The sequence below is a fragment of the Oculina patagonica genome, chromosome 9 (assembly GCF_052425735.1).
Source record: "Oculina patagonica isolate OP01 chromosome 9, crgOcupat, whole genome shotgun sequence".
Taxonomy (NCBI): domain Eukaryota; kingdom Metazoa; phylum Cnidaria; class Anthozoa; order Scleractinia; family Oculinidae; genus Oculina; species Oculina patagonica.
Window position 1 is genome coordinate 14,707,445 of NC_135766.1, and position 23,523 is coordinate 14,730,967.

Sequence of the window (23,523 nt, forward strand, 5' to 3'; positions counted from 1 at the left end):
GGTGAATATCAAGGACTGCAAAATAACAATAGAAAACACGGAAACAACACACGCAACAACAACACTATTAAAAAGACATTCATTTGATACTTCTGTTTGATCGTTGTTGACTCCGTGGCTAATTGCACCTATCGTTCCTCTCTGAAGAGGAATAAATTTTGGTCTGTCGATCTGGCACTGTTCAGTTCACGGCAACGCTATCTACGAAACCACTGTTTTAAAGACTCTTCAATGCCTTGAATACCATTTCTTGAAATCATTTTTCGTCCACAGGCCTCGGTAGTAATTTTTCAAAATTCCCATTGCTTTAAATATCCCGGAGGTAGAGTGGTGTCTTTTGGGGTGACTTCATTCAGCATCTGCCCACAATGTTTACTTGCGTAGATGACAAAGACGGCGTGGCTTAGTGGCTAAACCTTTGGCTGTTAAACTTTAAAAGACGGGTTTTGTAAGATATGGCGATTGCTTCAGAGTGAGGTGCTACAATCTGACGATCCTCTTCTCTTTCCAGGTTATATCTTGTGAAGCAGGAAGTTCAACAGGAGTTGAAGCTTTAAGGCCATTTATTGGTTCAATATGGTAAGGCTTCATATTCTAGCAGAAAGAGAAAACTTAAAACAGGCAGTAATTCGCATTTCTTTTGGTTTTGCATTAGAACGCTTGGTGATTGGTTGGAAAATTTCGCGCCTCCTTCTCATCCAATCAGAAGTTAAAGCAAAACCAATCATACAGTAATCATGGCGCGCTCGCACACGTTTTCCCGCGTTTGTCGCAATCGTTTCCTGTGGTTCGCCACATTGTCTCCGTCCTTTGTGATTTGCTAGAGAGATTACTTTTGTTTTACGGCACTCGATCAAAAACCGCTCTGTAGTAATTCTTGTTTGCTTTCGTCCTTCAGGACCTTGTTGTTTAGTCATTGTGAAAGTACCGAGGAAGGAACAAGGAATGTTGTTGCCGAGTGTCTCGGTAAACTAACGCTTGTCGATCCACTGCGACTTCTTCCACAACTTAAGGTGTGTTGCTGTTATCAACACGGTACTGTAGGGTAGCAGCTGTCGTAATCGTGTAATTCTACTGGTCCTATAGTGTAGCATTTGCTACTGTTTTTGAGGTTAGGGGCATTATTCCTGTTGATTGTTCTGTTGGTATCTCGAAGGGTAGCGAGCGATTCATGTCGGACCTTATGAGAGCTGCTACCCGTTCCGCACGTAAGGTCCTCGTACAATCCGTATGCAGCGTTCTCTCTTGAGGCTCTGCCTTTTCAGTGCAAGCGTTTGCCATACATTTTTTATGTCTGTTCTTAAAATTTGATGACAGTTGATATTTTTCCTTATTTTTTTATCTCCTGCCTGTGTATTGTCAGTCTCACTTGGGGTTGCAATAGGCCATTTTACAGTTGTCTGCTCAGTTACCTGGCCTTTGAATGGAAGTGAGGCCGTAGGTGACCTTGTTTTGATAAGCAGGAGGGCATTTTGCGTGCGCATGCGTCGATATGGGCTAGTGCGCACTACAGAGAAGTTCTGCTATCGATTGTTTACATATTTTTCACAATTTATGGCCTAATTTTCAGCTCAAAATAAAAGGTGTTTTAAGTTTTATTTGCTCTATACGATACTAAGAGCCCTTGCTTTATCTTCTGACAACAACAAGCATACTTTGGTGTCGGCGTGCCGTTTATCTGATCGACTTTGGCTATGTGTATTAAACATTGCGCGTGGACAAAATGGCGACCGAATGTCGAGAACCGTAATACCTTGCCCATGTTTTTAATAGCTGGGAGATCTAAACGGACAAAGCGCTACGGCTACTTAGTACTAAAATATAAAACAGCAGTTTTAACTATACGATGTTATAATCAAGTATCCCGGGTTTGAGCGAGTGGTCATGATTTTGTTCAGATTTTTCATAAAACTGCAATTTCATCGTTCTCACGATGCAAAAATCTCAAAATCTAACCTTGATCTCCAGCGTCTACCGATGATATATGGAGCATGAAGTACTTGAACTATCGTCTAATGCTGCGAAGGTAGCGTTAAAAAATGGTCTATTGTGGTAATTTTTAGCTTTCTTTAACGTACGTTCTCGCTGGTTTATTCTAACAGAGAAACAATCGTTTGTGATTATTTTCTTAAACTTAAGCATTGGTCAAAATAACTTCACATTTCGATGTACCACAATTATTCCGTTGAACAAGAAAAGAATTACTGAGATCGGTCTTAATTTTAAAGTGTTATGGTAATTCTTTGCTAGTAGACTATTTGTTTACATTTTACTATGTTAATTAGTACATTTTTGGCTCCTTTATCAAAATCTAGCCTTGATCACCAGTCAAAAAATAGCATGAAACGAACAAGCGATATATATATTTTTCAGAAACGTTCTAATAACTGCTGCATAAAATGTCTTAAGAAATAATTTTTAACTATAAACAATGTTATTTTCAAATTTTCATTTCAACGTTTGTTTCTTTAAGATTGATGTTCGTTCTGTTATAACGGCTGTTTTACTTCTGTGTCGCCTAAATGTGATTTAAAGAACTGCAGTTCTTGTTCCAGGAAACCCTGTTTGCCAGTCGAGGGCAAGTTGGCCTTGCTTTAGAGTCATCAGTGAGCTGCATTATCATGTGCAAAACACCCAAACATGTCTTTCCCCTCAGGGAAAACCCTTTTCTTTGGTGGCCGTCCCTTTAGGCAAAAAATCTCTCGACAAGCTATAATATTGCTCGCACTCTGCTTGTATTACAGCAATTGATTTGATGTGAAGTTTTGATCCTAATATATCACACTCCAGCACACGAATAAATGTTTTCCTCTTTTTACGGCCTGTTTGATTTTTGTCGGTGAAGGCTTTCCTACCTGTCCCACATATTTTCCCATTATTTTCAACAACGATCCCGAAGCAGGCCAGAAAATCTGCTTTATAAGAGCCTTGCCACACACAAAACACTTTTTCTTAGCGAAATTTACGTCTATATTAAATTATGTGACGATAAACAGTACAAAAAACAAAGTTTGAATCTTCCGCGCCATTTTTATTCCCAAGATCACGCGGGCTTTGTACAGCGGTTGCACGCATGCGCCCGCAAAATGCCCTCCTGCTGTTTTGATACAGACCTCACTACTTTTGTTGTGTAAATCATGTTGTTCTGATGCTAACTAGTTTGGATTTACATAATAAAGCAGAGAGGTTCAGTTGTATCAATGCAAGGTCACCTCCAGCCTCACTACCATTCAAAGGCCAGGTCACTTAGCAGTCAACTGTAAAATGGACTATTGAGTTACCAGAAGTCGTTTTAAAGTTTAGTTAGCAAAATAAATAACGATTAAAATTTGCAAATATTCTAATTCTAATTCTTTTTTTTTTCTCCAAAGGATTATTTGAACTCGGACTCAGCCTTCGCCCGGAGCACAGTAGTGACAGCTGTTAAATTCACTATCTCGGACCATGTAAGGAAATGTCTGCTGTAGCGATTTTTCAAAGTTTTGCATTGGTTACTCATGGAAATACGTTTAGCAATGGCATGTGCCAAAAACAATCAAAAACAAAACAAAAATCGTGACAGGATCCACGATTCCAAAAACTGTGTTGTAAACGTTACTCACGTGTTCCAACATGCATGTTATGTTACGACCCAGCCTAGTCCCTCAGCGTTCTCGGTACTAGGGAGTCTGGGCTCTATCGTGAACGGTGACGTTATAGATGCGCACCCACTCCCGTCCCAGGCTTTGCACGGTCACTGAAACAAGAGAGAGTGCTGGGGACTACACTGGTTGCGACCCTGACACTGTCGTAGTTTAGGAAAGCGTGTAACTGAGTTTTATGTACATGTCCAACACTGTATGCGATGTTGCGACCCTTAAAACTGTGTTGAAATGTTTCCAAAAGGTAGAATTGTGTTCTGATTGCATTTTGCAACATTGGATAAATAGTCAACAGAAGCATCCATGCATCCACGCCCTACACGTTTAGAAAGACTGTAGAAACGAAACTTGAAGTTTGATTAACTTTTTCCTTTTTTGTTATTCAGCCTCAGCCGATAGACAGTCAGCTAAGAGGATGTATTGGAGATTTTCTCAGAACCGTACAGGACCCAGATCTGGTATGCTCTACATGTCAATTCTCATTAGTGGTCTTAACATTTTAATAGGATACAAGTTGAGAGAATTGATTGTGTGTTTTAGCTTTATGCTCGATGGGCTGAGTTCAAACAGGGGGACTGCTTGCAGTTTATTTTTCAGGAGACTTAACTATGAAGCTCTTAAGAGGAGCAGGGATGGCGCAGTGGTGAGAGCGCTCGCTTGCACTAATGTGGTCCGGGTTCCAACTCCGGACACAGGCGTCATATGTGGGTTGAGTTTGTTCATGGTTCTTGTCCCTGCTCCAGGGGTTTTTCTCCGGGTTCTCCAGTTTCCATCCCTCCTGAAAAACCAACATTTCCAATTCGACCTGGATAGAGGACCCGCATGAAAACCGGCTAGAGCTGGAGGCTACCTCTCTACGTACGCTCTTATTCATTTGTACATGTATTTATGTTGTCCTTGTTGTTGTTGCCGTTGTAAACCAGTGTTTTCTTTTCACAGAATGTTCGCCGTGTGGCTCTGGTCACGTTCAACTCTGCAGCTCACAACAAACCGAGTCTTATCAGAGATTTACTAGATCAGATCCTTCCTCGGTTGTACAATGAAACTAAAGTCAGGGTAAGAGAAAACCGCTACTTCAAGCTAAACTAAAGGTTTGCTGTCATAGCGAGACAATAGTCATTTTGTTCTTGGTTGCGCTGAGGGACTTTGGCAGAAGCTAACCGGAAAAGCTCGTGACTAATCGGAAAATTGTCGTCATGCCAATTTAGCTGCACTGGGGGAGTGGGTAGCGTAAATTTGTGCTCGTCAGGTCAAGTTCCACCGCTGCACCACTGAATGCGATACCTAAACGAGGCATTTTAACAACGCGGACAAAATTGACGCGTAATAAAATTAACGCGAATTTGAGAAAAGTTCTGGTTAAATGCTTATAGTAAACGTGTTTATATTAATTAACATCAATAAAATTAACGCGAATTTTTGAAATTCGCGTTAATCACATGTATCGTTAATTTCCTATAATAAGGTAGTTCGGGTGAGACATGTGTATGCCTGACTCGAGCCAAATAAATTATATTTTTTCCATCTTGCCCTCCCGCTAAGTTGATCAGAAACTGCCAAGAAAACTGTGGTACAGCGTTTCGGCGTAGAATCCCGAGTTCTCGAACCCTCGATTTTTCAAACGTCTCGATAACTCGAACCAAAAGTCGTCTCCCTTGAAATAGCTGCACTCAGTAGAAACAGCAATTTTACCCCCTATTTCTCGATTTCTCGAACCAATTTTCGTTTTTTTGTTGCTTTACCAATCAGAAACCAAGCTACAGTCGAAGCTCTCTTAACCGACACTCTCGTAAGCGGACAGCTCTACTTACGACCGCCTTGTTTGAAACCCCGTTTTAACTCCCATACCGTCAAACTGTGTATTTTTACATTCTCGTAAGCGGGAATTTCAGTAAGCGGCCGCGAACTCTTGCAGAGATTACGATTTAGACTTTTTCTTTGTTTATAAGCTCCCGTAAGCGGACACCTCAAAGAGAATCCTACTAACAACCTCTGTATCAACTTCACATCGTCGTTCGTGACAATGATTTTACAGTAATTACAGTTTTGTCGTCATCCACGTCCATCAGGTTATTGTTAGCTGGGCAAGCTCCCGTAAGCGGCCATCTATCCCCTACACCTCTAGTGTAGGGGATAGATCTCTAACAAGAACCATTCTCGTAAGCGGCCAGCTCCAGTTACGGACACTTTTTTCGCGTCCCGAGGGTGTCCGCTTACGAGAGCTTCAACTGTAGTCTAAGAAATAGTAAAGCCGTGCTGCTTTATTGTGCTGGTGGTTGCTGATGCCTATCAAACATGTCACAAATCTGTTACGAATTTCTAAAAGAACTGTAGCGGACAGCAACGGTATGGCTATTAAAGGGTAACCTTATTCAGTGAAGTATGTTAGCACGGCAAGTACACGGCAGGAATGGAGACTTTCATGGAAACTGCCTGCCAGTTATTTTCACATAGTATGTTGCCTGGTGAGGAATTTGCTATTACACAGAGCTTCAACGAAGGGACAAGACGTTTATGGAGTATTTTCAATGATGCATTTCGCTCAGTAAAAATGTCTCACAAGTTTGTCTGTTTCCTCTCCTGTAGAAAGAGCTCATCCGGGAAGTTGAAATGGGACCGTTTAAGCACACAGTGGATGATGGATTGGACATTAGAAAGGTACGCACTCTTTCCTTATTTCCCTTCAGTGCGTTTGTGTTTGCAAAAGCTTAGTGGCGATCAAATGGGGTAAACCTCGTGGGTTCTGTGTTGAAATCTCACAAAGTGGTTTCTGAGTTAAAAGAAATCGTTATAGGTGAAAATTAATCAGAAGGGTTTTGTAGAGGGACTGTACAGTAAAATTCCGAAAAGAGGCTCTCCCCCCAAAAAAAAAATAAATAAATAAATAAATAAACTTAAATCTCAAACGCAAATCTCCTTTTAAAAGTAAGTCCTCCCGATATAACAATTACGATTTTGGAGCTTGTTATGTATTTTCTGCCGGTATAGAGTATGCTCGTTTGTTTACCGACTGTCTAACTTGATTTGGGTTTAGAGAGTTTGATCACGTGGTATTCTTGTACGCACCAAAAAAACTTCTGTCACAGTATCCTGTCCATCTAGAAACCCAATCCGAACACCACCCTGAAAAACATGTTTTTTTCTTGCACTTCTACAAATAGTTGCATAATCTTGGCTTGTTTTATCATCAGGCTGCGTTCGAATGTATGTACACACTACTAGATACGTCCCTCGACAGGCTGGACATCTTCGAGTTTCTTAGTCACGTGGAAGACGGGCTTAAGGATCATTACGACATCAAGGTTAGTACGATCACGATCACGTGATTGTTTGCAGTGCAAACCAGGATCGAGCAAACTGACTTCTTTATTGGAACCACGCTCTTCCGAGGAGAGTTGCTGCGCCAAAATTCTATAACCCCGTAAAACGACTGGAACGTTGGAAACGCTGTCAGGAGTTTTTTTTTTCTTTTTTCGAATCCCTTTCTCGTCATGTCCGAACTTTCAACAAGCCTTGGCAATAAAGGATTTATTATATGGCATGAACAACTTTTTCTTGTGGGACAAAGCGGGCAATCCCGAGCGGGAAAGATTAGGGAACAGGGATAGCGCAGTGGTGAGAGCACTAGCCTCTTACCAATGTGGCCCGGGTTCGATTCCCGGACCCGGCGTCATATGTCATTGTGGGTTGAGTTTCTTGTTGGTTTGTGTCCTTGCTCCGAGGGTTTTTCTCCGGGTTTTCCGGTTTTCCTACCTCCACAAAAATTAACACTTCTAAATTCCAATTCGATCAGAAATCGGAGGGCCACAGGTTTGTCAGTCGCAAGACTGTTATGTGCAACCCTCCGAAAAGAAAGTTGATTTATTTATTTGCCCGCTCGGGTAGCTAATCACCGCGCATGTTTTTGGTTCATCTTGCTCGCTTGCTAACGTTTTGTCTTGTTCTTTGTTCAGATGTTGACGTTCCTGATGCTTGTGAGGCTTTCGTCTTTGTGTCCTAATGCTATACTACAGCGTAAGTATTCACATTGTTTAGCTTTTTCTTTGTTAAAAATGCTCTCTTTTTTACGTTTTCCATGTTACCTCGGTTATGATTGTTTGATTAGGAAGATGTCTAGTCTTGCTGGGGCGACACGCTTTTGTTGACGTCACTTCCGTTTTCTTTTATTTTCCTCTTTTAGTGCTAGAAAAAACGGTTCTCTTTTTAAAAAAAAAATAAAATTGCCGATTGGGGATGGGATTTTCCCAGAAAATAAGGTCAGTCGGGGCTAAAACTATAGTGAATACTCAGGGAACTGGCCCAATTTATTATCTCCCTGGGTTGCTCACCTAGCTTTATCTGAAGGTGCAGTAGAATCCCGATTTCTCGAACATCCAGGGAAAACGAAAATTGCTTCGAGAAATCGGGGGTTACAATCATTACAGGGAAGTATTAGGGAAACGAAAACTGGTTCGAGAAATTGGAGAAACCGAGAAACCGAGGGTTCGAGAAATTGGGATTCTACTGTAGATGCCTCTAGGAGCTCACCTAATTTTCTAGACTCCATTATTACGATATGTGTATTAACAGTGATTTTTTTTTCTCAAGGCGTAGATATTCTTGTGGAACCGTTACGTGCTACGTTACAAACGAAGGTGAAGGCAAATTCCGTTAAACAAGAATTCGAAAAACAGGACGAGCTTAAAAGATCTGCGCTCAGAGCTGTGGCTGCATTGCTGTCAATTCCGGACAGCGGTAAGTGTTCAAAATAACAAAATTACTCGAAGCTGATTGGCCGAGAAGAGGTGTATTATTTTATTATGTTTTACAGACGTTGACTTATTGTAATTCCCGATTGAGGGTATTCAAACCTTTGGGGGCTTTAATTTAATAGTACATGGGGCTGGGGAGGCAAGATGTGGGGGTGGGGGGCGGCGACGCATGTTATTTTAGGAAGCTAATAGTTGGGGGGGGGGGGAGTTACAGCAAATTATGGGCAAAAATACATGATTAATAAAAAAGGGGGTGGGGGGAATTTCTGGGGATGTGACATTTTTGCCTACCAAGGAAGTCGGGGTTGGGTAATATTTGGAAGCCAGCCACTCCAAGTGATTTGGCTACCTGACCCCCCCCCCCTCCACCCCCATCCCCCCCCAACCATGACTAATAAATGAAACCCCCTTACGAATGCTTCCGAAGGAAGTCTAAAGATGAAATGAAAGCTTTCGAACGCGCCGACGAAGGTTTTCTAAGATGTGCAGGAACGCCTGAAATTACACCGATTTTTTTGGCCACAACCGAAGTCCTGTTATACTTGAAAATCCGACACAGTTACACAAGTTACACAACTGATTTCGACGCGAATGTCGAATACCACTTGTAGTACAAAGCCGTAGTTTTATTTAACACTCACAAGCAATCCTAAGTTAAACTATTTTATTGGATTTATTTCAGATAAAAGTCCATTACTCAGTGAATTCCTCGCGCAGATCAAGTCCAGTCCGGAGCTCTCCTCCATGTTTGATTCCATTCAGAGAGATGCAGGATCCGCCGAGTCAATGGACACAAGTTGAATATCTTCACGTAGTTAAACTATAACGAGAAAAAAACTAAACAAAAACGCTATTCTCCCACAGGGAGACAAAAAACAGTAACAAACGAAGTAACTTTTTCAAACGCCGAGTCGTAGTTTCTTTTCGCGCGAACTAAACGAAAAGAAGGCTTTTGAAGAACGTTGTAATTCGCATGATGGAACTTGAGCAATTTTAAAAGAGCTTTGTTACGTTATGTCATATCAAGTATTTTTTGCGATGCATAAAACCAACTCTAAATCAAGGATGACTTTTAAATATGAGTTTACAAAAAAACACAAGAGGCTAGAATAAACTAGTGTGGAACAAGGAAGGTTCATATAGGCGAAGCTTAAGACGGACTAACGAGCGACGCCTTTTTTGTCTTTCTTGTTTTGGAAGCTGTGCTAGCGCTGTAACGTATAGTTTCCTTAAATCCCCAGCTTTCTTGAGAGTTAACGATTTGATCGTTCACGAATAAACTCTGAGGTAAAGCGAAATTACCCCTAGCAGTTTACAGAAAATACAGGTAAAACTGTTGGGAGAATTTCCATGTAGATCGTGAGGCTTATCAGCTCCAGGTGTTTTCGTAAAGTTTGTTTTGCACCCGTGTTAAAAAAGTGCTTTGGTGGTCAACCTCGTAGGTTCCTTTTAACTTGATATTTTAGTAACGATGACTAGTAACTTATCACGAGTAACTGCCTCGTGGAAGAAGTGTGTTAATACGAGTGTCTCCCTTGATAAGATAATGGAGCACGCAAGGGGGGGGGGGGGGGTGCGCGCGAGGGGTGTGGCTGCGCACGAGGGGTGTGAAAAAGAAATACACCTTCTCTTGGCTTCTTTGAACTCTGAGTTTTCGCTGATACGGGTGCCGAGAGGATATCGAAAAATTTCTCAAGAACACTGTAGAGTTAAGACCTTCCGGAAAACGCCCAATAACTTTTTGAATTAAATAAAACGCATGTATAATTCGTAACATGTTTTCCTTCCAAATGGTAAATTGGGAGAGAATCGAACATTCCTTGTATTATTTGTCCGTAACGTTTCTCTTATTAAAGCTTTGCTTAGGCCTCTTGTTTGGCTTTATTAATGTAGTTAGCTGGTTTATTGGAATATTGGTAGGCGCACTTGCTCGTCTTTTTTTGCTGTCTCTTGTAAGATCACCCTGTACTGTATTTTACATTTCAAAAGCATTAAAACATCCTTAGAACTACTTTTTGGATCTTACAGAAATTTCCGCCTCCGTGTTTGTTCGCTACTGTTCACTAGAGAGTGTAAATTGTGTTGAATGTTTTGTTGTCGGACCTTCCTTTACTGGCCTAATCCCCCCCCCCCCCCCCCTACAAAAGATATTGCGACCATTAAAATTAACAACTAGACGATGAACTGAAGAATAAACTTAAGAAAAATGTTTTGAAGTAATGTATCAAACACCCGAGACAGTGTTTCATCGGGATATCCAAACACCCAGAAGAGGGTTGAAAATACGACGCATGCAGCGGAGTATTTTTGACGAAATTCGAAGTTTTTGGATAGCCGATGAAACGCTGTCTCGAGTGTTTGATATATCTTCTCAATTGAAACAAAAACTACGATGTAGATAGAGAAATAAAATCGTAAAAATCTATGCAAATTAAGACCGGGCATACAAACCTCCTTCACGGTTATAATTTTTAGTTTGAGAAGTTGTTTTATAAATTTCTACGTTTTGGCCAACCTACATAACTAACAGTTTGTCTGAGTCTTGGTGGGGGATGGGGGGGGGGGGGACATATTCTATATAAGACAGGTAAGAGAAGATCGGACCGCCTTTCTCTATTTCTATGTTTTAACCCGCTCTCTTCGGAATTCTCTGCTGGAATTGAGTGATGCATAAATAGCTGATCCTTTTCTTAAAAACAGTAACTTTATATTGCAGCAATTAACTATAAACAGTATTTTACATTTCATTGAATTAAACTTCAAAAATATCTATATACCCGTATTTTCTCAATTAAACACCTGGGGCATTAATTTTAAACTTAGCCTGGTGGACCCGGCATTTATTTGACTCCTGCAGATTATTTGAGCCCGGTGTTATTAAGCAAGGGGTTTTTAATAATTATTTTTGACAAACATGTATCCATCAAATATACCTACAGCTTATTATTACTCAAATAAATACCTGAGGGGTCTATTTTCAACTCCACCTTGGAGATCCGGAATTTATTCGGTACCCAGTGTTTGATTGAGAAAATACGGTTAAAGTGGTAAGTGTTTTATGAAGAAACACCAAGCTACCTTTAACTAGAAGCTTACATGTCTAACATAAATTGGGTATAGCTTTTCTGGAGTTTTCTTCGAAAAATAGATTAAATTATTGCGCTTTTCAAAAATGCAAGGACTGGACATTTAAAATTCAAGCAACGGTTTCGCTTTTTACTGCCGCCAATCTTCGTAGTGTACGTCTCAGAAAACGAAAAAGATGAGTTCAGAAGCGTTAATTGGTCGCCATCATAAAATATTGAATTAAATAATGATTGATGACAGCAAAAGTGAACTTCCTTTTTGTATCAGATCGTGGTTAAAAAAGATCGAAAAAATTGTTTGCAGGAAGGTGTTGTTAGAAAAAAATTGTTTGCAGAGGTGCATGGATAAAAGAAAAAGTTTGCAGAGAGAGATTTTCCACCCCCCCCCCCCCCCTCCAGAAAAATAATGGTCCGTCCCTTACGAGAGTGTCCGTTAAGAGAGCTTCGACTGTATTATCTACAGACTGGTGATAGTCTAATCGGTAATGTTAGAAAACGTTTACACTCTATTTTAAAACAATTCACGAAATTGTAAGGAGTAAGTCCATATTTGGTGTCTTTCAAGTTGTTCCAAGGTTTCTTGTGATCGAGACAGCAGCAAAATTGTAGAAATTTTCAAAAATAATACGACTTTTTTAATTTTCACAAACATGTTTCCACGGTACATCCGTCATCGTCAGTGTGACGGTTATGAAAGTTTACAGTGATTTAAAACGTGCCAGTTACAAATACGTTACATTGCGTTGAAAAGCAATACGCTAGATAAATTTCGAAGTTAACGGAATTAAAAAGAAGCGCGCGCGCGTGCAGCTATAGGGAAAGCGTCAAATTGATGTGTTTGACCTGTTGATTAAGGTCCGGCTTTTCCCACTTGATGTACATAGACTCCTTAAGCTTAACCTGGTACTTAGTAGGCGCAGAGTCTAAGATCTTGAAGCAGTCTAAGTTACAAGAGGTACGGCATGACTCTGAAGCCTGCAAATGCTTGTAAACGTGAGAGTTTCTGTCCGATGACCAGTGCTCGTACACGCGCGTGGTAATTGTGATAATTTAAGGTGGCTTAGTACAGTTTTGAGAGGGAAAATCAGTCCATCTTTTATCTCTCTTTTACAATCGCCAGAAATGTTTTATCCTTTTCGTATTACTGTTTGTTACATCCTATAACCATCATATGCGACATTTGGGAAGTAAAAATGCTAATAAACAGCTAAAATGAACGGCCGAGTGCTTCAGGGGGACTGGCACTAGTAGGTGAAATGGCGTTTTTCTCTAAATCTACCCGTATGACCCTACCTCAAAATTTTAGAAATTAGAAAATGGCTTTGATAAAACATTCATGCAAAATAATATAAAAATCTGTAAGACAGTTTTTTCGCAAAATAGGAAAATGTGATATTTTCCCGATTTTAAAAATAGCTCAAAATCTGTCTTACGGATTTTTTCAAAATTTTGGCTGTGGACGTCGTTCACCCCTTACATTTAATTGTGAAAGTTTCATAATAGGTTGTACGGTAGGTTTTCGAGAAAATTTGGATCAAAATCTGGCTTTCACGACCTCCAAAGCGAATCAAATTGCACGTGCGAGCGCGCGCTAATATGACGCCATGCGTCGCGAGTGATAATGAAAGACAGAATTAGAACTTCTTTGTCGGTTGTTTATTCACCTTTTTTGTCTTATTGTTTTGCGCCCCAGGTTTCAAGACCTATCTGAAAGTATTTTGAAGTTTTCTTTTGTAGACAAATTTGGTAAAGCGCAGTAAAACAAATGGAACTCTTTTTCATTTCTGTTTAGCGTTGCTAGCGCCATTTTAGCCCGCGCGAGCAATAATGACGTCAAGCAGAAAATCGTAGCGCGCGCTTGTGAGCTACGTAAAAACTGTATTCGGCCACCTTAATCTGACGCCAACTGGTTCCATGGCAACTGGGGATTCCCCTTCTCGTGTCCAATAGTAGTTCCAGTCCTTCCCGTCCACTTGGACATGATGAAGTAAACAAGATGGCGGCTGGAGGGGACGAAGATGTTGCGTATTCCTCTTTTACCGATTCATTATCCTCCAATTCGTCATCATTTTCAAGTTTATCTGTTTCCGAATCTACCAGCACCGAGCTTACAAGTAGCTCTGAAGGTAAGGGACTGATTTTATGGATTTAAGTCATAAAAGAATTTGTGCAAAATTCATTCCAAAATTCTTTCGACTTTCATTCACAGGTGATATACAAGCATTTGTAGACGAAGGAATATACGGCTGGATCTATTCTTTAATAGAAGAAGAGAAAGTTGCACGATTTGTCAATCGCTACGATGGTATTTACGAACTTGACTGGCAAGATGTAGTCTGCAAATATTGGTTTGAATGGCGCGCCGCGCGGAGAGATCCAAAAAGTAGTAAAAGCACGAAGTTCAATCAAAGGACTGCAAGCAACAATTTAAGAGCAGCTCTGTTAAATTCCTATAAGGATAAGGGTGCTCAAGAATATCCGGAGAGGAAGGTGATGGATAAGAGAAACAAGACCGTCAAACGCTGTTTCAGAATGCCGTCAACTATAATTGAAAAAGTATCAAAGGTACGGCTTGTATCTAATCATGTAAGTGTATATGTGTATGCTCTGGTACAATTTTACCCTTGGTGCACTTTGGTATATACCTTTCTTCTGGTGTATGGTAATATATAACAATTAATATATAACAGAAGTAAATACACAATTTTTCCATTGGTAAAAATGAACCACAACATGTACATAATGTTTAATAGTGTTTTGTATAGCACAAGATCAAGGGGAACAATGTGTCATGTACTTGAAGAATGTTGTTCCACTTTTTAATGGCTTTTGGTTCAAACGGTTTGTTCTTATAAACAGGAAGCATCCCAGCTTACCTAACTACTCTAATACCGAGTTACTGTATTCACGTGACAGTTTTTCTCATAAAATTATTCATTCCTTCAAAGAAAACTGGCAGTACTGCTGTTGCTCCAAAGACACCAAAGTCACTTTCTGATGAACACGTAAAAGATCAGCGAAATGAAGGTGACTGTTTTACAAATGATATATCTACTGACTTAGCCTATTAAGTTAAGCTTTTATATATTAAAGATGAATTCCAGTCCGTACTGCGCAATCTCGGCTGCAATGTTTATGTGAGCCCACACGAAGGAATGTTTAATGTGACATTGTTACACTGCAATCTTCCCTGGAAAGGCCTCGATCATTAAGTGGGTCCTTACACTTGAAAATTATGCTTATAATAAAAACATAGTGCTAAATTACCTTTATTAAATTGTCATTTTATCTTCCTATATTCATTGCTATAATTATATGCTCTTCTTCTATATATAGATACAATTTTAATTGATTAGTTTGTATAATTTCAACAGGAACTGTTTGCCCTTCAACATTGCCTCCTCTTGCCATGGACTTTAGTTCTCTTAACGTTGACATGGAGGTATGTATTGCGCTTTCTACTAAAGCTGTTGTTTTTAATTTTTGTTAGCTGGTGTATTTCAGGAAAACAGAATTTTTTTACCAAGAGTTTGAAGCTCAAAAGATATGCTGATTTAAATATTAGACACATAGTTTTTAAGGTTGTACTAGCTGGCTGGTAATTAAGAGGGAAGGAAGTCAACATAATGTTTTGTGTGCAGAAATGTGGGGTTTTTGTCAACGCCTTCTCATTTCTTTGAAAAACCATCCTGGAAACCACAATGATATGTAAAGTAACCAAATGGATTATAAATAAGTTAAATTATAACATTTGCCAAATTATTGAAATTTGTAGGAATCAGACAGCCTTGTTTACACGGTCCTTAACGAAGAACATCATTTAGACGATGTAACTTTGTCAAGTGATGATGATGTGATGCCCTCGTCCTCTGATTGGACGACAAGCCGATATGATGCAGGGTCATCAGGATATGAGAGTATGTTTTGGCACTTTTATATATACTTGCATGTGAACATGTCAAGCAGATTTAAATAAGATGCCAGAAGTCATTCTTTAGAACTGTAATCCTGAATGGGTTTATGAAATAATGTGTGGTTTCAGAAAATGTCTATACTCCCCCCCTCCCCCTCCCCCCACACACACACACACACACACACACACACACACACAAAACACACACACACACACACACAGAGGGAAGGGATGGAAATTTTTTGGGGGTGGGACTGGGGCCTCAAAGGCCAAAAACATTAAGGAAATGTATAAAGCTTAATTGGAAATTCCAGAGGGGGGGGGGGTCTTTGGAAAAATGCCTTCCTTGGGGTAGGTATGGATAATTTGTGGAACGTAGACATTATAAAATTTTTATAATATATTTGTGGAAATTAAATATTACTATCAAAGTTCAATATTTGGCTATAATATTTTAAGCATATTTTTGTGAATTGATTAAAAAATATATATTTCCAGGGTTTTCAATAAATTTGAAGTAGGCAGCTAGAAAATAAAAGTACCTGACTTTTCTACGCAAAGTAGCCTTCTCTTTTACAGCTAAATAAATGCTCAGTGTCTTTTTTTTAGGTATACTGACTGATCTGAGTTAACATGATAAAATGTCATGAAATTCAAGTTCAATTGTCATCCTTTTATTTTACTTCAGTCATTTTATAATAAACTTACTTAACTACTTAATTTTATTTAAACATGCACAGGTGCTGAAGAAAACTTGGTGAAAGAGATGGATCCTTGTGAAGGCCCCTATCAGGTTTGCTTAATTTGTGTTTTACTGTCAAAAATGTGGAGAGTAGTTACCCAGTCTCCCAAGCCAGAGGCTCATATTAAAAACGCTTGACTATACTAGCTAAAATTTAACATTAAAAAAAATAATTAAAAATTATCCCTAAATATTAAAAAAAAATTAAATATAAACTAGCCATATTCTTAAACATTCAACTAGTCCTATTATTAGTTATTACATGCCCATTAAAATAGTAATTGTTTTAATTATTATGGTACTATTTTCATGATATACTTAGATGAAACATTTCAACATAAAAATATTAATAATACATTAATAATCTCCTTGCTGATTCTGGTTCATTATCACAGTACGTCATCTTAAGGTGTGATGGACAAATACAGTTTTTGATCTTTTAACACATTTTTCTTGTTTTGATTTTAGGGAGGAAACATGTCATTTATTTTCTTAGAGCAGTCTCTTAATATTCGTTTTCCTGGTGCTGGAAACCGATGTAAAGTGGTGTTCTCTTCACCCAAGCACAGCCTCACACCTCGTGAAGTTACGGCAACTGTGAAAAACTGTTTAACAATTAAAGTTCGTATCCCTCATTGCCCAAGTGAGTTTTGTTAACTATCATGTATAATGTCAATTATATAGGCTGGCCAATTAATTTTGTTTTTCTACTGATGAGCATAATTCGTAGCTTTCAAGTCACAAACTTTAAGTGTTCAGGATTGAGACCCAAAACTTACAAACTTGTAATTTTTCAAAAGAATATTGGTCCCTTGAAGCCCATCGATAGTAACTCCCATAGATTATCTGGGGTCTCCCAGATACAGACAAAATATCTCAGCCTTCCATACAGGTCACCGAATCTTCTGGATATGAGGGCAAGTGCTTGAAATGCGTGTTTTGACACGTAAGGCAAATTCAGGGATCTTTTTAGGTTGGCATTTCTGCTTACCCACAAAAAAATCTATAGGCCATGCCATGCCTTTTAACTATTATATTAACTAAATTTCTGTTGAAATCAGGGCTTTCAGGGAAACAGCTGGCTTGTGGTAAGCTAACTGTTCAAGTTCTAGTAAAGACACTGGAAGGTTGTTACATTGGTGAAACAAGGTATACCTACAGTGCAAACCTGATGGCACAGTTTGAGCAGTGCGTCAAGGCCCTTGACGATGAAGAGATGGAGCTGGACTTCACTGCAGGCTCTGCAGATCAACAGCATGTTATGCTGAACTACAAAAGTAAGTGTACCTCAATTGTTTACTGAAACTTCAGTTTCCCTTGAAAAGGTAGTAATTTGGTGTGTTAATAAGGATCAGACCTAGGTGGGTAGGTTAAGTCTGCACTCAGTGTGATTGGCCACTTAAAGGCCCATTAGGCCAGAACTTATCCCAGTTTCCATGGCATTAACTAACTTAGAACTAGGAGTATTTCTATTCCTTCTTGAATGGGATGCTAGTCTGCGACATGTACCCCCAGCATTAAAACGCCGCCACCCAAATTTAAACCCCTGGTTGGAGAGAGGAGCTGAGAGAGTAAAAGTGTCTTACCCAAGAACCCAACCAGGGGGCGATCTCAAACTGCTCACTCCAGTGTCTAGCATGCAAAGCACTAGGCCTCCAGGTAGTCAGTTAAGTTGTGTCAGCTCGTAGTGGCTGCCTTCACCAGTTTACCCTCAACCAGACCTCTCAACCTCAAAGAACCGGAAATCTGGAGAACGAGGTCAAAAAACCGGGAGATTCGAGTAAAAACCGGGAGATTAATCAACTGACGGACAAAAATAACATTACTAAAACCAGATGCTAATATTAAGAGAAAGAGTTTTTTCCGTGTTTTAGCAACACAAAAATTAACGTTATTTTCACGGCTTGTGTCTTCTATATATGGTTATCGATTGTGTGTCTAGCGAACAAACTAATGAAATACCTTTGCCGGCTACGGATTTACACAGAATTGGTGCAAGACAATCGCCTAAGTAAGCAAAAAATGGCATTATACAAGAAATTGTATCCTTACAGCTTGTGACTCTGTTTATCGTGAGATTTTTCTGTCTTGTCGTGAGACCGTGAGATTGAACTAAAAATCGTTAGTCTCACGGCAAAATCGTGAGACTTGAGAGGTCTGCTCAACGGCCGGTAACAATAAATTAACTGCCTAGGCACCCTTGTAATCATACATAACCCAACATTGTGTGCAAATGGGTTACAGCTACATAATAGCTTTCTGAGTGTGATGCATGCCTATAATTCGAGCGAATGATTATTGATCTGGCAGGTGACCATAAGGTTCACTAGCAGGCTAGTGCAGTGTGTACTAGCTGGCATACAATAGCTTTATTCCTTAGTTATCCTTTGACAAATGCTATACTACTTGTTTTAATAATAATTAATACATAAGCGTACATATAACTAAAATCTTCACTTGCTGACATATCAACAACCTTCATTTTCAGATGCTAATGTGGCTGGTTCTCATCTGTTTAATTTTGCTTCTCTGCGAGTGCTGTCATTCGTGGCAGTAAAGGAAAAAGCTTACAACTTTCTGTTAGCATTCCTTAAGAGCTCAGTTGTGTTGGCAGCATTTCAGCACAGTAGACAAAAGCTAATGCCACTTCTGGAGTATGTCATCAGAAACAGTGTGAGACAAACTGATAGCCATCCATCAGTTCTTGGACTGTGTAAAAAGTAAGTGTGGTTAAACTTAAAAAGGCCAATGAAATCTTCACTCTATCAGTAAGATCTACAACAAAGACTAACCCACTATCACTAAACCTGTTATTCCCGGGGGGAAATTCCATATAATGGCCTATACGGGGAGGCTCTGCCCGAAAGGGGTACCTTTTTCAGGCTTTAGGTATATAAAAGTGTAGGGATTTCCCAAGTTTAGGTATATGAAAGGGTAGGGAAATCTGTCATTAAGATATTTAAAAAGGCCCTTAAAATAATATTTTGAACAGAGGCAACTTATGGCTGTATTGTCTTAATTTATTAAGCGCTACATAAAAAAATGTTGAGCAAACGTCCTGTTTTAAGTATATTTTGTGTCGTGTAGGTATATGAAAGGGGTACCTTTTGTCTAAAAAAGGTATACGAAAGGGGTGCTTTTTCTGTCAAAATGGTATATAAAAGGGTAAGGGGTTGGACCTTTGAGGCGGAGCCTCCCCGTATAAATCTTTTTGAGTCCCCCCCCCCCCCCGGGGTCGTTATTCTGAACTACTTTCTTTTATCATGCCCCTCTCCCATCCCCAAAAATCAACTGCGAAGGAAATTACCTTTCCCCTTGGCCCCTTCTGCTTTCTCTCTCTCTCTACTGCATAATATGTTGAGTAATTGTCTTTTTGCTAAACACAGGCTTTTACTGGAAAGTGTGGCCAACGATGAAGCTGTGGAGCACTGCAAGTCGTCACTGGCATCATTACATGTACAAGGTGTCTTATTTGTTACTTTCACTGTATTAAATTGATTTATTAGTGCTCAGGAGGATTTAATTTTGGCTAATCCCAAATGAGGTGCTTTATTGGAGACAGAGTGCTTCGCACGGTGCACGTATTTATTTTAACTATGATTTTTGTCTTTTCCTTCAAAATATCAAAGGGCCCATACTTCACTTGTACATGTTTAAAGTTTTTTTATGGACATAGACTAAAACAGATTTGGAGACTGTTATTAAGGACTCCTTAATAAACTTTTTGTATTGCGTTAAATGATGGCTATTTTAAATTCCCTAATTTATTACTTTTAATTAGTGTATCAGGAGGGGGGACTTCGATGTGAAAGGGGCGGGGATGCTTGTCGTCTCGCTTAGGGTGTAAATAAGGGATTTTGTTCTCGCATAGGGGGTCCGGGACAGATCAAAACATTTTTTACCCGGGAACGTCTCATTCAGGGTTGCAAGTGTTGGCTGTCTAGTGGGATCAGATATGAAAAATTGTTTCTTTTAGGGGTCAAACTGAAGCTAGAGTCCAGATTAGTCCCTTGGGGGGTATAGTTCAAATTTTCCGACGAGTATCCCCGGCGCTTACACATAGAATTCCCCCCCCCCCCTTGCCGTAGTAACTGCATTGTAATTTAATTTAAACGTAAGCACTAGTACTAGTGCATTTTCTGCCCGAGTGATTCGGAATGGAAATGGTTCCTTAGTTTGTCATGCGTTGTGTGTTGAACAAATACCTGTTATGTTTCTTTAGGAACTGCAGCAAATGCCATTACAGGAGAAGTCATGGGAATATCTGAACAAGGATATGATGGCGGATCAGAATTGGAGACTACCCAAGATCAGAAAGTGTCATTAACTGATTCTGACGAGTTAAAAGACAAGGAAGCAAAGATCGAGAGCGCAGTCAGTGTCCGTAGGTGTGAAGAGGACGAGAATAAGCTTGATGTGGACCACAGAAATGAGACGGAAGATAAAGCCACTTTAGCTCAGTTTACATGTAGTTTCACCCCAGAAGATAAGATGGCAAAGCAAGACAAGGAAGAGAGAAGCCAAGTCAAAGATGAGCTTTGTAAACCGAAGATTGTTGTTCTCCGTAAGCCATGTTCGCCAGTCCCAATCAGCAGAAGCCGATCTAGTTTCCCAGACCCAAGAACAGACGTCTTCGTTGAGCTGCAAGTTCGTAATAACCAACGACCCTCAGGGGATACTCACTGCCAAGATGAAGCCATTGAACATGTGACATTCAGCAAGCAACACGAGACGGAACACGTGCCAATCGGAAAACAAGTCACAGTAGAGCACGTGCCAGTCGCAAAACATCAGGTGACCGTGGACGTGAGGCACAGTGGAACCGAGCAGACTGCGAGAGATTGGGAATCAAAGTACGTTAAACGAGTAAGCGGCAAGCTTGGCTACTGGTTTCGATTCTACGAGCCAAACTGCGAGTTGTCGCTCATGTTTACGCTCTACGACAAGCCTCACGCGGCCAAGTCTGAAACAAAGTTGAAGGTGCCAGTCCTAGATCACGTCACAGTTGTTGTGGAGACCATCAACTGGAAGGGGCCCTTTTCAAAAGAGGCCAAAACAGACAAGGAGCCTGACAAGGTCGAACTTGCGCTTACTCGTCGAGTACCCTTGGTGTCCCTATCGCGCTCGCAAACTAAGCTGTGTGTGATCATGAACGGCCTGCATAAATTATGCGACAATGGCGAATGGGCAGAGTTTGAAGAAGCTTGCAAAAAGCTTCGCCAACGCTGCGGTGATGATCATGATGTTCAAGTTGCGATTTTACTTGAGAAAGCTATCGCATTCCTGTACCAACACGACCTAGAGAAAGCGGAGCTGACAGCGTTGGAAGCGCTTGACATCGTCTCTAAAGCTGACAATCACCAACTCCTTGCCGGACGAGCGTACTACTACCTTGCACACGTCTACCGCCGCGAGAAGAAACTTGGAGAAGCAGTGCGCTGTATCGACCTGTCCAAGCAGAATCTTCACCTGATGGACGTGTGTCTCGATCAAAGCTTCATGGCATACGAGGAAGGCAACGTGATGAAGGAGTTTATCTCTAGTGGGGCAGTCATAAGGAAGAAGCTGCTTCTCCGAGCAAAGCAGTGTTTCGAGCAGTGCCTTGACCTCTGCAGGCGGCTGGATGACAGCCACAGTCAAGTGATTCCTCACACGCACAGCTTCGCGCTGATCAAGATCGCAATGCTGCTGCTTGATTGCGGGAGCACCTTAGGGCGAGAGAGGTGCGTCAGTGGCACCCACGTCGCCGAGGCTAAGCGATTCCTTGATCTGTTGCAGAAGCACGGCCTGAATGAAATTACCCAGAGAAGAAAACTTCAGTTCCTGTTAGCGTGCTCTGATCTTCAATACCGACTGTCTAACTACAAGGCTGCAGTCCATGATGCACACCAGGCTTTGGATAAGGCCAAGGAGTTGGGCTTCCTGCTCGAGGTGATGCCCACCAGCGATCGCATCAATCACATCCGTCAATTGCTGGCAAGCGGAGGAATGGACGCCTATCCCGACCCTATATAATCCCCCAACAATTATCAACGTTGCCCACGCTAATTACTTCTTGGTCAGCGTTATTGCTAAGAACAGCACAAATGACCAATGTCATTAAACCAGTTGTAGCAAATCGATGACAGTGTGCCAGTGACATCTATGAGTAATCGATGGACAATCAGTTGAATAGTCATTGTTTGTTGCCGTTGATCAATGAGTAGCCAATGACTAATCGGACGGCCACAAAATTTTCAGTAATCAATTAGAGATAAATTAGTCGCTGATGCCATTGATAACTTATAGACATAATCAAGATATCGTTCGCTAGTTTTGTTAAGGTTAAACTTTGAACTCGATACAAGATATGTTTGTGGAGAGCACACGAATTGTACATAAATTGTTTGAGTTTAATTTACCCAATTCACATTTACATTTATATCCTGAAGAAAAAACGCCATAGACGAGAAGGTCGTCTCAAAAAATCTCTGTTTAAAGAAGTACGTGTATTTTCCCGACTTTTATACAGTGAGACAAACAAATTCTACACATGGACAGAAAGTTGTCAAACATTTCCCCCCTCAATTTTACTGTCCTTCAAAATAATGTGATATCGTACCGATGCCGTACAGGATTGCGGGTCTCTTTTGAACTGACGATCAGTAAATCTAATACCCCATTCACACCAACAAAACATGTTTAATTAAACTAGGTTTAACAAAATGAAAATCAACAACAGAAATTGAAAACTGAGAGAGTGAATTTTACACAGGGTACAAGCAGGCTTTTAGCCAGGATTTAAAAAGTGGGAGTCCAAAATTTTTATAAGGCCTGACTTTGTCCCCATAGGAGGGCCTGAGGAGCATGCAAAGCGTTTTTCTGTAGTTATCAGTGCAAAGGTATCTAAAGATTTCCAAATTTGCTTAAAATAACCTCTGTATACAGTTATTCGTATTTATTTTCTCTGAAAAGTGGCCGTCCATAGGACTCCTGGACTCCCACCTGAAAGTTAGAGTTTACTTGTACCCAAGTAAACTCTAACTTTCATTGAACTAAATTTTAAGTCTTGAAACATTAGTTTTACAACTTCAACGAATAAAACAGTTTTAAACCGTATTTAACTAAACAGCTTTTAAACATGTTTAGCTTTGGTTTGAATGGGGTATAACATCAATTAAATACAAAGTGGGATTAATTAATTGAGAATTGTTGAACTTGATAGTAAAGGAGGATTCTCGATGAATCCGTCAGGAAATTCTACACAGATACCAAACTGTTATTATAGAACAGAAAACTTTTACGAATTCAGGTTTTTGCTAAAGAAAGGTATCAATTTACTTGTAACGTTCTCACTGTAATTTATACTGTAGATCGTGTTTGTTTTTTTTTTTTTTTTTTTTTTTGATAT

At 40.1% G+C, this 23,523-nt stretch overlaps 2 protein-coding genes across 3 annotated transcripts in view; both read left to right on the top strand.

The window, feature by feature from the left end:
* LOC144666218 (cullin-associated NEDD8-dissociated protein 1-like) overlaps positions 1 to 10,423 on the top strand; it is a 37,311-nt gene extending 26,888 nt beyond the window's left edge. Inside the window, exons 32-41 of the mRNA XM_078527614.1 lie at positions 512 to 579; positions 899 to 1,013; positions 3,372 to 3,446; positions 4,028 to 4,099; positions 4,581 to 4,697; positions 6,228 to 6,299; positions 6,833 to 6,943; positions 7,595 to 7,655; positions 8,229 to 8,375; positions 9,075 to 10,423. Of these exons, the coding sequence (XP_078383740.1) occupies positions 512 to 579; positions 899 to 1,013; positions 3,372 to 3,446; positions 4,028 to 4,099; positions 4,581 to 4,697; positions 6,228 to 6,299; positions 6,833 to 6,943; positions 7,595 to 7,655; positions 8,229 to 8,375; positions 9,075 to 9,193 (957 nt within the window). The 3' untranslated portion in view covers positions 9,194 to 10,423. The remainder of the gene's footprint in view (positions 1 to 511; positions 580 to 898; positions 1,014 to 3,371; positions 3,447 to 4,027; positions 4,100 to 4,580; positions 4,698 to 6,227; positions 6,300 to 6,832; positions 6,944 to 7,594; positions 7,656 to 8,228; positions 8,376 to 9,074) is intronic.
* Positions 10,424 to 13,464: 3,041 nt separating this feature from the next.
* On the top strand, positions 13,465 to 22,433 carry LOC144665509 (uncharacterized). Of its 2 annotated transcripts, none has more exons than XM_078526737.1 (11): positions 13,465 to 13,604; positions 13,688 to 14,043; positions 14,427 to 14,505; positions 14,853 to 14,920; positions 15,254 to 15,395; positions 16,132 to 16,184; positions 16,602 to 16,776; positions 17,195 to 17,410; positions 18,622 to 18,853; positions 19,520 to 19,596; positions 20,356 to 22,433. In XM_078526737.1, the coding sequence occupies exons 1-11, from the start codon at positions 13,475 to 13,477 to the stop codon at positions 22,146 to 22,148; spliced, it is 3,321 nt and encodes a 1,106-aa protein (XP_078382863.1). In that variant the 5' UTR covers positions 13,465 to 13,474; the 3' UTR covers positions 22,149 to 22,433. The 2 variants fall into 2 exon arrangements, with proteins under 2 accessions (XP_078382863.1, XP_078382864.1); XM_078526738.1 differs by having other exon boundaries at positions 19,520 to 19,588; positions 20,354 to 22,433.
* Positions 22,434 to 23,523: the final 1,090 nt, after the last annotated feature.